General features: G+C 44.8%; 1 protein-coding gene across 1 annotated transcript in view; it reads left to right on the plus strand.

Annotated features, from left to right (window-relative positions):
• The first annotated feature begins 1,753 nt into the window (after positions 1–1,753).
• The window catches only part of si:ch211-166a6.5 (clustered mitochondria protein homolog), an 84,023-nt gene continuing 71,752 nt past the window's right edge, over positions 1,754–14,024 (plus strand). Inside the window, exon 1 of the mRNA XM_034170150.1 lies at positions 1,754–2,011. Within this exon, the coding sequence (XP_034026041.1) occupies positions 1,966–2,011 (46 nt within the window). The 5' untranslated portion in view covers positions 1,754–1,965. The remainder of the gene's footprint in view (positions 2,012–14,024) is intronic.

A 14,024-nucleotide genomic window follows, 5' to 3' on the forward strand; every position in this document is an offset into this window, starting at 1 on the left:
TTGTCTGTGAAGGGGCTACAGCTACAAGGAGCAACTCCACTCCATCAGAGAGAAGCCAGCTGTGCTTACCATGTGATTGGAAACTGCTAGTGGATATTGGCAAACAGCTGGTGTTTCCTCCCAGAGATTGCCACCACCACCTTGAGACCTGATCTGGTGCTCTGGTCCCCTTCTCTAAAGAAGGTTTACATAACTGAGCTCACCGTACCTGGGGAGGATTCCATGGATGAGACATATAAGTGAAAACATCTGCAATAGGCTGAGTTGTAGCTGCTGAAGCACAACATCGTGGCTGGACCACGGAAGACAGCCCAGTGGAGGTTGGATGCAGAGGATTTGTGGGAACATCTACCATCCAAACTGCTGAGAGAGTTGGGAATCAGGGGCCAGAGCCTGTGTGCAGCCATCAAAACTACATCAGAGGCAGCAGAGAGAAGTAGCTCGTGGCTCTGGCTGAAGAGGAATGACCCCTGTTGGGTCCCCAAGTAACAAGCCAGGAGGTATGCAGTCAGTGTAGGCTTAACTCAGGGAACTGGACACCCCTGCCATGCACAGTCCCATGAGATGTCTGCCACTTGACAACAAGGTGACTCTCATGGCTAATTGGGTATGGGACCCAAGTTCAGGTCCGATCACCATGTAGCTGGCCACCTCTCGTGAGGGTGTATATGTAACGAAGGCCAGCAGGTGTCGCTGTGCAGATGTAGTTAGTAAACCTCACTCCCAACAGCTCAAAAGGATTCTCTGGTCACAAGGCCAGAGCCCTGGGTTTTAGCCTTCTGGTTAGAGAGTCCGACTCCCATGCCGGAGCTCGTGAGTTCACGTCCCGAGGGGAGCGAATGGGCAGAGTCATAACAACACAACGCAGAGTGCAGCTGCTACAATGGTGCCGTGTACCCAGATGGGAGTGAGTTTAGGGGGGTGAGTGTAACGGAGGCCAGCAGGTGTCTCTGTGCAGATGTAGTTAGTAAACCTCACTCCCAACAGCTCAAAAGGATTCTCTGGTCACAAGGCCAGAGCCCTGGGTTTTAGCCTTCTGGTTAGAGAGTCCGACTCCCATGCCGGAGCTCGTGAGTTTGTGTTCTGAGGGGAGCGAATGGGCGGAGTCATAACAACACAACGGAGAGTGCAGCCACTACATATAGTGTCAAAGGCCGAAACACTCCACGAGCTAGAGGGGCACAATTGATAATTCTGGCCTTCTGGCCTTTGAACCCCGTATCCCTGCGGTATGTTGCCGAACTAGGAGGCGGCTACAGCTAGAGTTTGAGCAAGAAGGATAGCTACTTTTCTCAAGTAATGCAGTTACAGTTTAACAAGACTAAAGGATCATTTTTATCCCTCTGGTGAGTATTCACCTATCTTCACATGAGGGAACAATGATACCAGCCCCCAAGGGCCAAGAGGTCACGACCCCTCGAAACATGTATGTCAAAATCAATACGATTTTTAAATCTAGTGTTTCTCTGAAGTCATATGCACACATATGAATGTGTAATATTAAATGCTTTTAACATCAAAGTAGAACACCTGGGTCAAACCGCTACCAAAAAGCGCGTGTTTAATTCCCACCTCTTTTTCAAGGCTCTTCGGGAGAGGGGGAGGAGTGGAACATGCCATGAACAAGGGGAAGGAAAAGTGAGTGAAGCTGGAACACAAAGACACACCCAGTCCAACATGAAGTGCAACTTAAAAGCGTGTATGAAGCAACAGAAGGGTATGGCTTCCTTTTTTTTTTTAACAGGGAGAACAAATAAGCTGAGTACGCCTTGTTGAGCCAGAGGGGCAGGAGAAACCTCCTGACACGCATTTACTTTCATTCTGCTGGCCTCACCCACAAACTACACACACACACACACACACACACTCTCACTCTCTCTCACACTCTGTCTCTCTTTTGAATTCTTCCAGCAGTTTCAGGCTACAGGACGACTTACAACTCAACACAAAGGTCATCAAGCAAACATGAAGGATAAAATAAAGAGAGGAGGAGGAAGTCAGGCCAAGGCTGGTGAGAAACTGCTCTAAAATACTTTTCATATCTGCATGTGTGTGTGTGTGTGTGTGTGTGTGTATTTTTCCTTCTCTTTTCGGTTGGTGCCTCCCTCCCTGCAGAATGTGAGCAGAGTGGGAGAACTCACACTGTGCTGCTGCTCGGAACACGGCTGCTAAACTATGACAGTTCCACACTTTCAACCTCACGCGCACATGAGCTCACATCAAAACGTTCATTGTATGTTATGTACACGATTCTGAATAACTTAAGGTCCAGTCATCTTCTGTAAATTCTTTTTCTTTTGATGATTACGCCTCTCTGCAATAGCGCTTAATGTCAAATGATTCAAAATGGTATCACCTCTCAGTAACTGCACTGTTTAAAGTTGACGAGTAGCATTTTTTCTGATGAACAAAAGACTACTGACAATGTAGGCCCCAAAGTAGAAACATAACACTGTGTACAGTATGAATATATGCATATCCTGTAATATAACATCTAAATAATCACTTTTACAGCCTGTCAGTGGATGCAAACAAACTTTTTAAAGTTCCTGAATATCTGTTGGATTTGATTTGAGTCACTCAGTCATAAATAGGAACAGCGTGGCACTGTATGGTCGTTTTGTATAGAGCAAGATCTGTTCAATTACAGAGCGATCATGAACAAAGCAGACGAGTGAGGGAAGCTTCCAAATGCTCCAGTGAGTGAGACTGGAGACCAGGCATAGGACAGTGTTTGGCTGTTGCTTCACCAGTTACAGCTTTATGGTAAAGCGGCACAAAAAGGAATTTTTTTGTGAAATCTAGGTTTGAGTCTCATCTGTGTGCTCTTGGAAACTGGAATTGCAATTTCACATTTTCTTTTTAACAAAGTCCTTCTTTTTGCCACTTTGTCATGATGCTATTACTGGTGAAGCAACAGACAAAAATTGCACTATGCCCAGTTTGTCCAGTCACAGGCTGAGAAGCCCGTAATGTTTTCAGTCATCATAGGGGTCATGGAAGCTTCCTTCACTAGTCTGCTTTCTTTGCCATCACCCTGTTGTTAAAGTAAGTCTGCTGTCAACAAATGAATGCTGTACCCTGCTGTTTCAACTGATTACTGATTGATTTAAAGAGCTCAAAGAGGTACGTATTTAATGACTTGATAATGGTGTGTCGATCACGACTTGTTTTAAAAAGGCTTAAATGTTACATTAAAGGGTGTGCATACTTGTACTGACTTTTGTTGCACTTCTTTCTTTCTTTTTTTCTTCTTCAAAATGTCAAAGTAGTTGTTCTACCCAATTTGAGAATCTGAATTATTCCCAAACAGCACCTGAACCATACCAGAACTGTGCTACTGTGCAAGACTCCAGGAAGTGTGCTAAGTTGTGGTCTGGAAGCTGAAGTACTGTTCAAATTTCCAAACATTTTATGCATTTCCCAAAGTTAAACACTAACCCAAACTCTTATTCTAACCCTAACCCTAAACTATTTAAGATCAAATAATTTCTGAGGTTCATAGGCAGCTGAGACAGGTTTTGAGCCTCATTCAGACACTGGAAGTGTGCACTGCCCTTCCAGAAATGGTGGTCACATTCAGAGATTTTAATAAATTAATAAATCCAGATTTGCGCTGGTTTGTAAACTGTGCAGCACATAGGGTTTTTTTTTTTTTAATAAAGCATTTCTTTTTGATTGTTCGCAAGAGGAAACACTGAATTTGTCAATATACATCATGCAGTGACTGAAACTTGATGCCATTTTGAATTATTTGACATTTAAGTGATTGCACAGAGGTGAGCTCACCTCTGTTGTATACTGCATGGTAATTTATGTTCACTTTCTCCCGCAGGGGAGAGGGTGATTGCATTTTCTGTGTGTTGGCGTTTCTCCAGATAGAGCTGCTTGACATGTTTATACCCACTAAAACATGGATCTATGTAATGGGTGCAGCATTATGATTGGCAGGCCTTTCAATAAAGTTACTTCAACTTCGAGAACGTAGTTTTTATTGCTGCATTACACAAGGGGAAGAATTCTGCCTGCTTGTGTCGTTTAAGGTACCACCCAACCTCAGAAAACTGTGCCAAAATAAACTTGTCATGGTCGAAACAATACTGAGCTCTATAGTAGTAAGTCAGCAGTTCCAAAAGAAAAGAGACTGCTCATGGCCTGCAGAGAGGAGGGACTTTTTTAGCCAATCACACACAGAGAAGCTGTTTGTTGGGTGCTTTCCAGTAGCAAAGTAGTCCCAGATTGACAGTAAACTCTGAGTAGAATGGACTAAGAATTTCAGGGTTTAGTGCACACCGACTTTTGTGTATTTTTCTGAGTCCTTGCCACATATGTGGTCGATACAGTACGTGCATGCATGCATACACACTGCAAACTGTGAACGGGGGCTAGTTTATGTGTTTTAGGATGGTGCTGTTACACATACCACGTCTGGGTGTGGTTGTCCCTTCAGCCAAACATGACAGGCCAGCAGGCGAATTCAACAGGTTTAGTGACAAAGCACATTAAGGAACACGCTGGGTCCTGCTCCCTTTCTGGGATGTGTGTGTGTTCATAGAAAACACAGACACACCCCACTCACTTTTTTTTTTTTTTTTTTGCTGGTGTTTCTGGCATAAATTCACACAGACCTTCAGGCGCTCTCTCAGGCAGCTGAGAACACAGTCACGAACATTTGTCATGTTTTTCCTTGAGTTTGAACACTGTCATAATTCTAATTTATTCACTCTCACTTTTTTCTGCTATTCATGTTCCTGCAAAAGTCTCAGGGTTGATTTGCAGTTTTGCTTTTATAGTCAGGGAAATAAATAGTTGAGCAGTGACTCATGTTTCGCCTCTCTACACCACCACCAATGGAGATGAACTAAAACAATGAAAATGTGCTCAGAATTTCAGCATTAATTCCAGCGGTTTATGAAAAAAATCACATTAAATTTTCACTTGGGATGTGGATCTCTCCCTTATTAAATTTCAGAATTTCAACATTAATTCAAGCGGTTTATGAAAAAATATCACATTAGTTATTCACTTGGGGTGTGGCTCTCTCCCTTATGAAATGATGTAATTTCAATACATGGCATAGACTACAATTCAGGAATGGTATTTTTTATTGTGAAACAGTTAAAGTCAGTGCAATGCAATGCAAGCCAATAAAGCTAATTATTTAATGTAGACATTCATTTTCCATGATAAACTAGAATAAACCAAGAGAGGCATTGCTTACCTTTTAAATATAGGTACTTCTAAAGAAATTAGAATAGCATTGAAAATTTTGATGATTATGGGTTACAGGTAATGAAAACCCAAAATTCAGTATCTCAGAAGATTAGAATATTGCATAAGACAATTTTAAAAAAGGATATTTAAAACAGAAATGTTGGCCTACTGAAAAGTATGTCCATGTACTGTACAGTTTATGCACTCAGTGTCAGGGTTTGAGTTTGTTTGGTTATCTGTTTTATTTATTTTCTCTGCTCGGTTTGTTATTTTCTTATTTCATTGGTTTTTGCATGTTTATTCTCTTGCTGGGTTTTTCTGCTCGGGTCTGTCTGGCTCTATCTCTCTTGTCTGTCTCTTGGTTCTTCGTAGTGGGTGTTTCCCTCTCTCTGGCCACGCCCTTGTTCTGGTGCTTTCTGTGCACACCTGTTCCTGATTTGCTGATCATCACCTAGGGTTATATAAGCTCACTGGTGTGTTAGTTCTTCGGCAGTTTTGTCATGTCCTTGTGCCTTCATTCCAGCTCTGTTCCTGTGTTCCAAAGTCCTGCCTGTCCCTTTGTGTGTACCTGACCTCCAGCCTATTGCTTCAACCACGCCTTATTGCCTGATGATTTTTGTACTGCTGCTTTTCTTTGACTGCCTACTCATGTACTGACCTCTGCATTCCACTTCAGTAAAGCCTTCTAAAAACCAGAGCTGTTTGTTCGAGCCGTGCATTTGTGTCCAGCAATTCCTGACCATCCAGCCTGATACTCAGTACTTGGTTGGGGCTCCTTGTGGCACAAATTATTGCATCCAATGTGGCGCATCAGCCTGTGGCAGTGCTGAGGTGTTATGGAAGCCCAGGTTGCTTTGATAGCAGACTTCCAGCTGATCTGCATCATTGTGGTCTGGGTCCTCTCATCTTCCTCTTCACAGTACCCCATAGATTCTTTGTGGGGTTTTGGTCATTTTCAATTTTTTCAATTTATTTTCATTATATAGAGCCAAATCACAACAAGCTTGCTCAAGATGCTTTGCACAGTAAGGTCTAACCTTACCAACCCCTAGAGCAGGGGTAGGCAACGAGGGCCAAGACACTGCAGGTTTTCCTTGCAACCAATCACCTCAGCAAGTGGATTTGCCGATTAACTTGTCCCCTGAACATAAACACCTGATCATCAATGAAATCACCTGCTGAGGTGATTGGTAGCAAGGAAAACTTGCAGTGTCTCGGCCCTTCATGGCACATAATTGCCCACCCCAGCCCTAGAGCAAGCACACAGGGGACAGTGGTAAGGAAAAGCTCCCTCTGATGATTTGAGGAAGAAACCTCAAGCAGACCAGACTCAAAGGGGTGAGCCTCTGCTTGGCCCATGCTATTGACACACTAGACAATACAGGAAATTATACAGGGAATTTTGGGAGTCTATGCTGGTGCACAAGACGGGAAGCCTGCAGAAGAAAAACACCAACTCCTATCTCTGGATGGAGCCGCACCTTAAACAGAGAGAAAAAACAGAATCAGGCGGCAGAAAGACATTAGGTTAAACATATCCCAGCATGCCTCAACCCAGCCACTACTCCCTGCTATTGAGGTGGGCACCATAACTGAGGTGTTACCTAGATTTACAGAATTTGAGAGTATCTCTCTTGGCATGCTGACGAAACTCGTAAAGTCAACAAAACCACAACCTTGCTTATTTGATCCTATACCAACACCTGCTTATTCAATCCTATACCAACAAAACTGTTTAAGGACCTGTGGCCCACTCTTGGGCCGACTGTGCTGGAAATTATTAATCTTTCTTTAACTTCTGGATCTGTTCCTAAAAGTTTTAAATCTGCAGTGATTAAACCATTACTTAAGAAACCTAATCTTGACCCTAGTGTATTGAAAAACTATCGGCCGATATCAAATGTATCATTTTGCTGTAAAATTCTAGAAAAAAGTGGTGTCATGGCAGCTCGTGGACTATCTTACTAAGAATAATCTCTTTGAGCCACTGCAGTCTGCTTTTAGAAAAAATCTTTCCACAGAGACGGCTCTCACTAAAGCGGTGAATCATCTTCTGCTTGCAATGGATTCGGACACCACTATGGTTCTGGTGCTGTTAGAGCTTAGTGCTGCATTTGATACCGTGGATCATCATATTCTACTTAATAGGCTGGAAAATCACTTTGGGATTACTGGGTTTGCCCTTGCATGGTTGACATCATACTTGACCAGTCGTTCCCACTCTGCTTTGTACAGTAACACATGAAATGAAATTTGGGGTTCCACAGTGGTCTGTCTAGACCCCTGCTTTCTCCCTTATATAGCACCCCTTGGGCACATATTGCGCGTTTTTGGATTACCTTTCATTGAAATGCTGATGATACTCAGTTATACATGCGATACACTGCTGATAATTCATCACCATAAATCCTTAGAGATTGCCTTGCATCAGTGAGAAGGTTGGATGTCTAGAACTTCCTACTTAAAATTCTGATAAAACTGAAATGGATGGTTCTTGGTCCAGTAGAGCATCGCAGTCAATTTGACCAGTTAACGCTTAGCCTAGGCTCGTATGTCATACATCACATTGACAAAGTGAGGAACCTTGGGGTAATTGTTGATCCTGCATTGTCCTTTGACCTCCACATTAGAAATATTACAAAGACTGCTTTCTTCCACCTGCGAAATATAGCGAAGATTCGTCCCATCCTGTCTATGGCTGATACTGAGACCCTGATCCATGCATTTATCTCTTCTAGATTGGACTACTGCAATGTTCTATTTCTGGGTTTACTGCAGTCCAGCATTAGGGCTCTCCAATTGGTTCAAAATGCTGCAGCCAGACTTTTGACACAAAGCAGAATGTTCGACCACATTACACCTATTTTGGCATCTCTTCACTGGCTTCCTGTCCCAGTGAGATCAGATTTCAAGGTTCTGCTACTAGTCTATAAAATTGTTCATGGACTGGCACCTCCCTACCTAATTGACCTAATTAAACCTTACGTACCAGCCCAGGCTTTGCGTTCTCAGGGTGCAGGTCTACTTTGTGTCCCTAGGGTGAATAAGAAGTCTGCGGGTCATAGAGCTTTCTCTTATCGTGCCCCTGTTCTGTGGAATGATCTTCCTGCATCAATAAAACAGTCAGATTCTGTGGAGACTTTCAAGTCCAGACCTAAGACGTACTTATTTTCCCTTTCGTATGGCTAGCATACTGGCATGGTATAGTTTTATGCTTTTTATTCTTTAATTAATTTTATTACGAACGGAGCGTGCCGCAGCCTCAACTTTACCGAAGAAATCTGGGTCTTTTAGTGAAGCTTAGGACTAATGGCCGGCGATCACCTTAGTATCCTGTTTTTCTTGTTGTTTAATGCTGACAAATTATACAGTATTTCTTGTCTTTCTGATGCCTGATTTTGTTTTTTTTCTCTCTGTTTAAGGTGCAGCTCCATCCAGAGATGGGTGTGGCATTTGTGCTGAAAACCCTCCTGTCCTGTGCACCAACAGCATTTCTTGTATATTTGTTTTGTGAATTGTTCTGTAATTTGTGTCTGTAGCATGGCCCAAGCAGAGGGTCACCCCTTTGAGCGTGGTCTGCTTGAGGTTTCTTCCTCAGAGGGAGTTTTTCCTTACCACTGTTACTCTGGGGGTTAGTAAGGTTAGACCTTACTTGTGTGAAGCCGCCTTGAGGCAACTCTGTTGTGATTTGACGCTATATAATGAAAAATAAATTGAAAATTGAGAAAGGCAACAAATACAGTATAATTATCAGCATGTAGCAACAACAAAAAAGAAGAAATAATAAGGTGATTGCCGGCCATACACTGGTCATTAAACCAGGCAGGTATTGGTACTTTTGGCACTGCGGGCAGGTGCCAAGTCCTCCTGAAAACTGAAATCACCATTTCCATATGTCCAGGGTTTGAGTTTTTTACTTGCTTGTCTGTTATTTTTGTTGATCTGTTTTATTATTTTCATCTATTTATTGGTTTTCTGTTTGTTTATTCTCTTGCTGGGTTTTTCTGCTTGGGTCTATCTGTCTCTGTCTCTCTTGTCTGTCTCTTGGTCTTGGTAATGGTATTTCTCTCTCTCTGGCCATGCCTTTGTTCTGGTGCTTTCCATGCAAACCTGTTCCTAATTTGCAGCTCATCACCTGGTTATATAAGCTCACTGGGTGTGTTTGCTCCTCGCCAGATTGATGTGCCTTGTGCCTTTTCTCCAGCTCTCGTTCTCGTGGTCCATAGTCCTGCCTGCCTCAGTGTGTTTTTCGACCTCCTGCCCTTACCATTTCGACCTAGCCATTGCCTGATGATTTTTGTACTTCTGCTGTGTATTTTGGACTGCCTTTCTGTGTACCGATCATTGCCATCCACCTCACTAAAGTCTTTTGTCAACCAGAACTGTTTGTGTGCCTTGCATTTGTGTCCAAACATCCTTGACCAAACACGGCTGTCACAATAAAGCTGGTCAGCAGAGGAAAGCATGAAGTGCTCTAAAATTTCCTGGTTCATGGCTGCGCTGACTTGGAAACTTCACGCTGGAACTCAAGGCAACTTGGATTCTGTGCCTCTCCACTCTTCCTCCAGACTCTGGGACCTTGATTTCCAAATAGTGCAGCGAATAACTGAAAAAATGCTTCAAATGGTGATGGAAGCACCAAATTTGGTACCATACTCCCTTAGACATTACTCTTTTTTAAAATGTTGGGTACCCACGTTAACTTTCAATAGGCGGCCAAGAAGGGGTCAATTGAAGTATTACACAGGGGTCAAAATTTAAAAATGCTCCAATCATATTGAAAGGTATCCCATATATTTGTTGGATCATAAAGATTCCAAAAGGTATAGTTTGGACTATCTGTGAATGAATGGTCCTGGAGGTATGGGGTAAAAACAGCAAGAACACTGAGAAAGGTCAATTCAGTTTGTACAGGCGTCAAAAGTTAAAGTTGCTCCAATTTTGGTAAAAAGTGGTGCAAATTACTGGTTGAGCTAATAGGATTAATAAATGGAATAGTTTTGTCTGTGTTGCGTGCTTGGTTTGCAAAGTAAAGGTTAAACAATATCAGCATCCATTGGATTCTATGACATGTCACATATGCTACCCTGTAACATGATAACTAAGCATGATACATAATGCAAACTATTCCTTTTTAAAACCGTATTCACCCAACTAATAATTTGCATCACTTTTTACCAAAATTGGAGCAACTTTAACTTTTGACCCCTGTACAAATTGAAATTGACCTTTGTCACTGTTCTTGCTGTTTTTACCCCATAACTCCGGAACATTAATTCACAGATAGTCCAAACTATACCTTTTTGGAATCTTTATGATCAGACAAATAATATGGAATACCTTTCAATATGATTGGAGCATTTTCAAATTTTGACCCCTGTGTTCAATTGACCCCTTCTTGGCCACCTATTGAAAGTTCACGTGGGTACCCGGCATTTTTAAAAGACTAATGTCTAAGGAGTATGTGTGCCAAATTTTGTGCTTGCATCACTATTTGAAGGATCCCTCAGTAAATATTCACTTATCTGCTGCACTAAAATGAAATGCAAAATTTACTTTCATATGAAAAGAGGACTTTGCACCACTGAGCAACATTCCAGTTCTTTTTGTCCTTAGCCCAGATTAGATGCTTCTGACATAGTCTCTGGATCAGGCGTAGCTTCACACAAGGAATGCGACAGTTATAGCCCATGTTCTGGATGCATTTGTGTGTGGTGACTCTTGAAGCACTAACTCCAGCCGCAGTCCATTCCTTGTGAATCACCCCAAATTCTTGAATGGGCTTTGCTTCACAGTCCTCTCAAGGCTGCTGTTATCCCTGTTGCTTGTGCACCTTTTTCTACCACACTTTTTCCTTCCACTCAGCTTTCCATTAATATGCTTGGATACAGCACACTGAACACACAGCTGTTGGGAAAGTGAATGCACGGACCCACGTTAGGGGGCGTAAATGAACGGTCAATAGGAGTTCAAATAAATAACAATTTATTATGCAAAAGTGCAAACAGGTTACGAATATGCTGAGTCCAATTAATAACAAAATGGTGACACGTGGGCAGGCCCGAGGGTAGAGACGCCTATCCAGAGAAGAGCCGGAACCAACGAATTCCCACCGCCAGCCGAGGCCTGCAATACACCAGAGCCGCCAAGTCCTGGTACCCCAGGTGGCCACCGCGCGAGCTGTCGGACCGGTAATGCTTGCAGGAGCAAAAACAGATTAGGTGGGTGTGTGTACACCCAGCAAACAGTCAGCAAAACTCAGTAATCCTCCTGAAGGAATAAATCCAAATACTCCCAGAGTGCAGAGGAAAACTGGAAAACGTGCAGTGTCAAATTGTATACTTAGCAAGTAAGAAGTGAGGAGTGGAGACGCCAACTCCTCCAAACTTCCCACAAACCCGGCTACAAGCTGCAAGTATATTAAATCACAACTGCAAAGACTTCAGTAGCAATGAATGTGCGTACGGCACAAAACGGCTGAGTATGTTTACCTGTGTGGTAAGCTGATAACTCGGCAGAGTTATGGTGTCCTTCCCAGGCTTTTATGGGTGATGATAAAGAAGATGACAAACAGCTGACAGCCAACGGAACGCACCTGGTGGTGCCCAAGGAGGCCAGCAGGCCTGTGCACCCTCTAAGGGCCAAAAGGTTGCCAGCATGGCAGGGCGCCATCTGGTGGTGGGCCAGCAGTACCCTCATCTTCAGCGGCCCACATAACAGGACCCCCCCCCTCAACGGGTGCCTCCTGGACGCCCGACCCAGCTTGTCTGGGTGCTCTCTGTAGAAATCCGCCAGGAGGGGTGGATCCAAAATGAAGCTCCTCTTCACCCAGGAGCATTCCTCGGGGCCATACCCCTCCCAGTCTACCAGATATTGGTAACCCCGGCCCCTCCAATGAACATCAAGGAGTTTTTTGATGGTCCAAGCTGGTTCTCCATCGATGATCCGGGCAGGAGGTGGCGCCGGTCCAGGGTACAGAGGTCTGACGTGTGGTGTGGTTTGATCCGGGACACATGAAAAACAGGGTGAATCTTTAGCCGATGCGGAGTAGCAGTTTTACTGCAGCAGGGCTGATCACCTTGACTATTTTAAATGGTCAATGTACCGCGTCAGGTTAGCTTTGGTGAATCCGTCTGCAGAGGTATGTTTCTGAGGTAGACAGCCAAACCTCTGCATGGGTTGATAAGCTGGGGCCGGGCTCCGTTGCGGTCCGCTATGATCCTTAGCCCACGTCTGGGCCTTCAGGAGAGCAGAGCGGGCTTTCTTCCACACCCGACAGCATTCTCCTGAGGTGGGCCTGGACTGAGGGCACCTCGACCTCTCCCCTCGACAGCTGGAAACCAACCGGGGGGTTGAGACCCCAAGCAGACCTCGAAGGGGAGAGGCTGGTGGAGGACGACACTTGGTCGATCCAGGACAGTTGTTGACTACAGACCGTCGGGTGCGCAGAAGTGACGCATCTCAAGGCCTGCTCCAAGTCCTGGTTAGCCCGCTCTGCTTGACCGTTAAGTTTTGTGTGTGTACCCGAGACGACAGGCTCGTCGTGGCCCCCAGCTCCTTACAGAAACTCTTCCAAGACCTGCGAGGAGAACTGAGGACCACGGTCTGATACGATGTCCGTGGGGATACCATGCAGATGCACGACGTGGTAGACCAGGAGGTCTGCAAGGTCTCCTGGGCAGTCGGGAGCTTCAGGAGGGCCACGAAGTGGGCCGCCTTCAAGAACCGGTCACTATCGTCAGAATGACTGTCTTCCCATGGGAGGCAGGGAGACCCGTGACGAAGTCCACTCCAATATGGGACCAGGGGCGACGAGGCACAGGCAACGGCTGGAGGAGCCCCCTCTCGATTGCCAACGTCATAGTTCCGTTCGGTGGGGGTTAACCTGCGGGAGAAGTAAGCACAAGTGTGGAGAACACTATCAGACTCCTGCTCTGGGACAGCACGGCTCAGATCCTGAGTAGGAGATATCCACTTCAACAATAACTGGCCGGCTAGGATCGTGGCTGCACAGAACTAGTGCAGTTGAAAATCGGTGTTTCAACTCCCTAAACGCGGCTTCGCACCGATCCGACCAGGTAAGGGGACTTGGTGGAGGTCAGGGCTGTAAGGGGGCTAACTACCTGACTATAGCCCTTAATGAACCTCCTGTAAAAATTGGCAAACCCTAGGAACTGTTGCAGCTTCCTATGATTTACCGGTTGGGGCCAATCTCTCACCGCAGCTACCTTAGCCGGATTGGGTGCGACGGAGTTGGATGAGATAATGAACCCCAAGAAGGACAAAGAGGTGCGGTGGAACTCGCACTTCTCGGCCTTCACAAACAGCCGGTTCTCCAATAACCGCTGAAGGACCTGACGGACATGCTTAACATGAGTCTCAGAGTCCTGGGAGAAAATGAGGATATCGTCTAGATATACGAAGACGAATCGGTGCAGGAAATCCCGCCAAAACATCATTAACCAAAGCCTGAACATCGCGGGGGCGTGGTGAGGCCGAACTGCATGACCAGGTACTCAAAGTGCCCTAAGGGGGTGTTAAATGCCATCTTCCATTCGTCTCCCTTCCGTATCCGAACCAGATGGTAAGCATTCCTAAGATCCAGTTTTGTGAAATTTTGGCTCTATGCAGGGGCGTGAACACTGAATCCAATAGAGGCAACGGATATGGGGTTGCGAACCGTGATCTCTGTTCAGCCCTCTATAATCAATGCTATGGATGGAGACCGCCGTCCCTTCTTGCCCACAAAAAAAAACCGCACCTAACGGGGATGAAGAATTTGGATGAGCCCGGCAGCTAATGAGTCCCGG

The sequence above is a fragment of the Thalassophryne amazonica genome, chromosome 5, assembly GCF_902500255.1.
Source record: "Thalassophryne amazonica chromosome 5, fThaAma1.1, whole genome shotgun sequence".
NCBI classification, from domain to species: Eukaryota; Metazoa; Chordata; class Actinopteri; order Batrachoidiformes; family Batrachoididae; genus Thalassophryne; species Thalassophryne amazonica.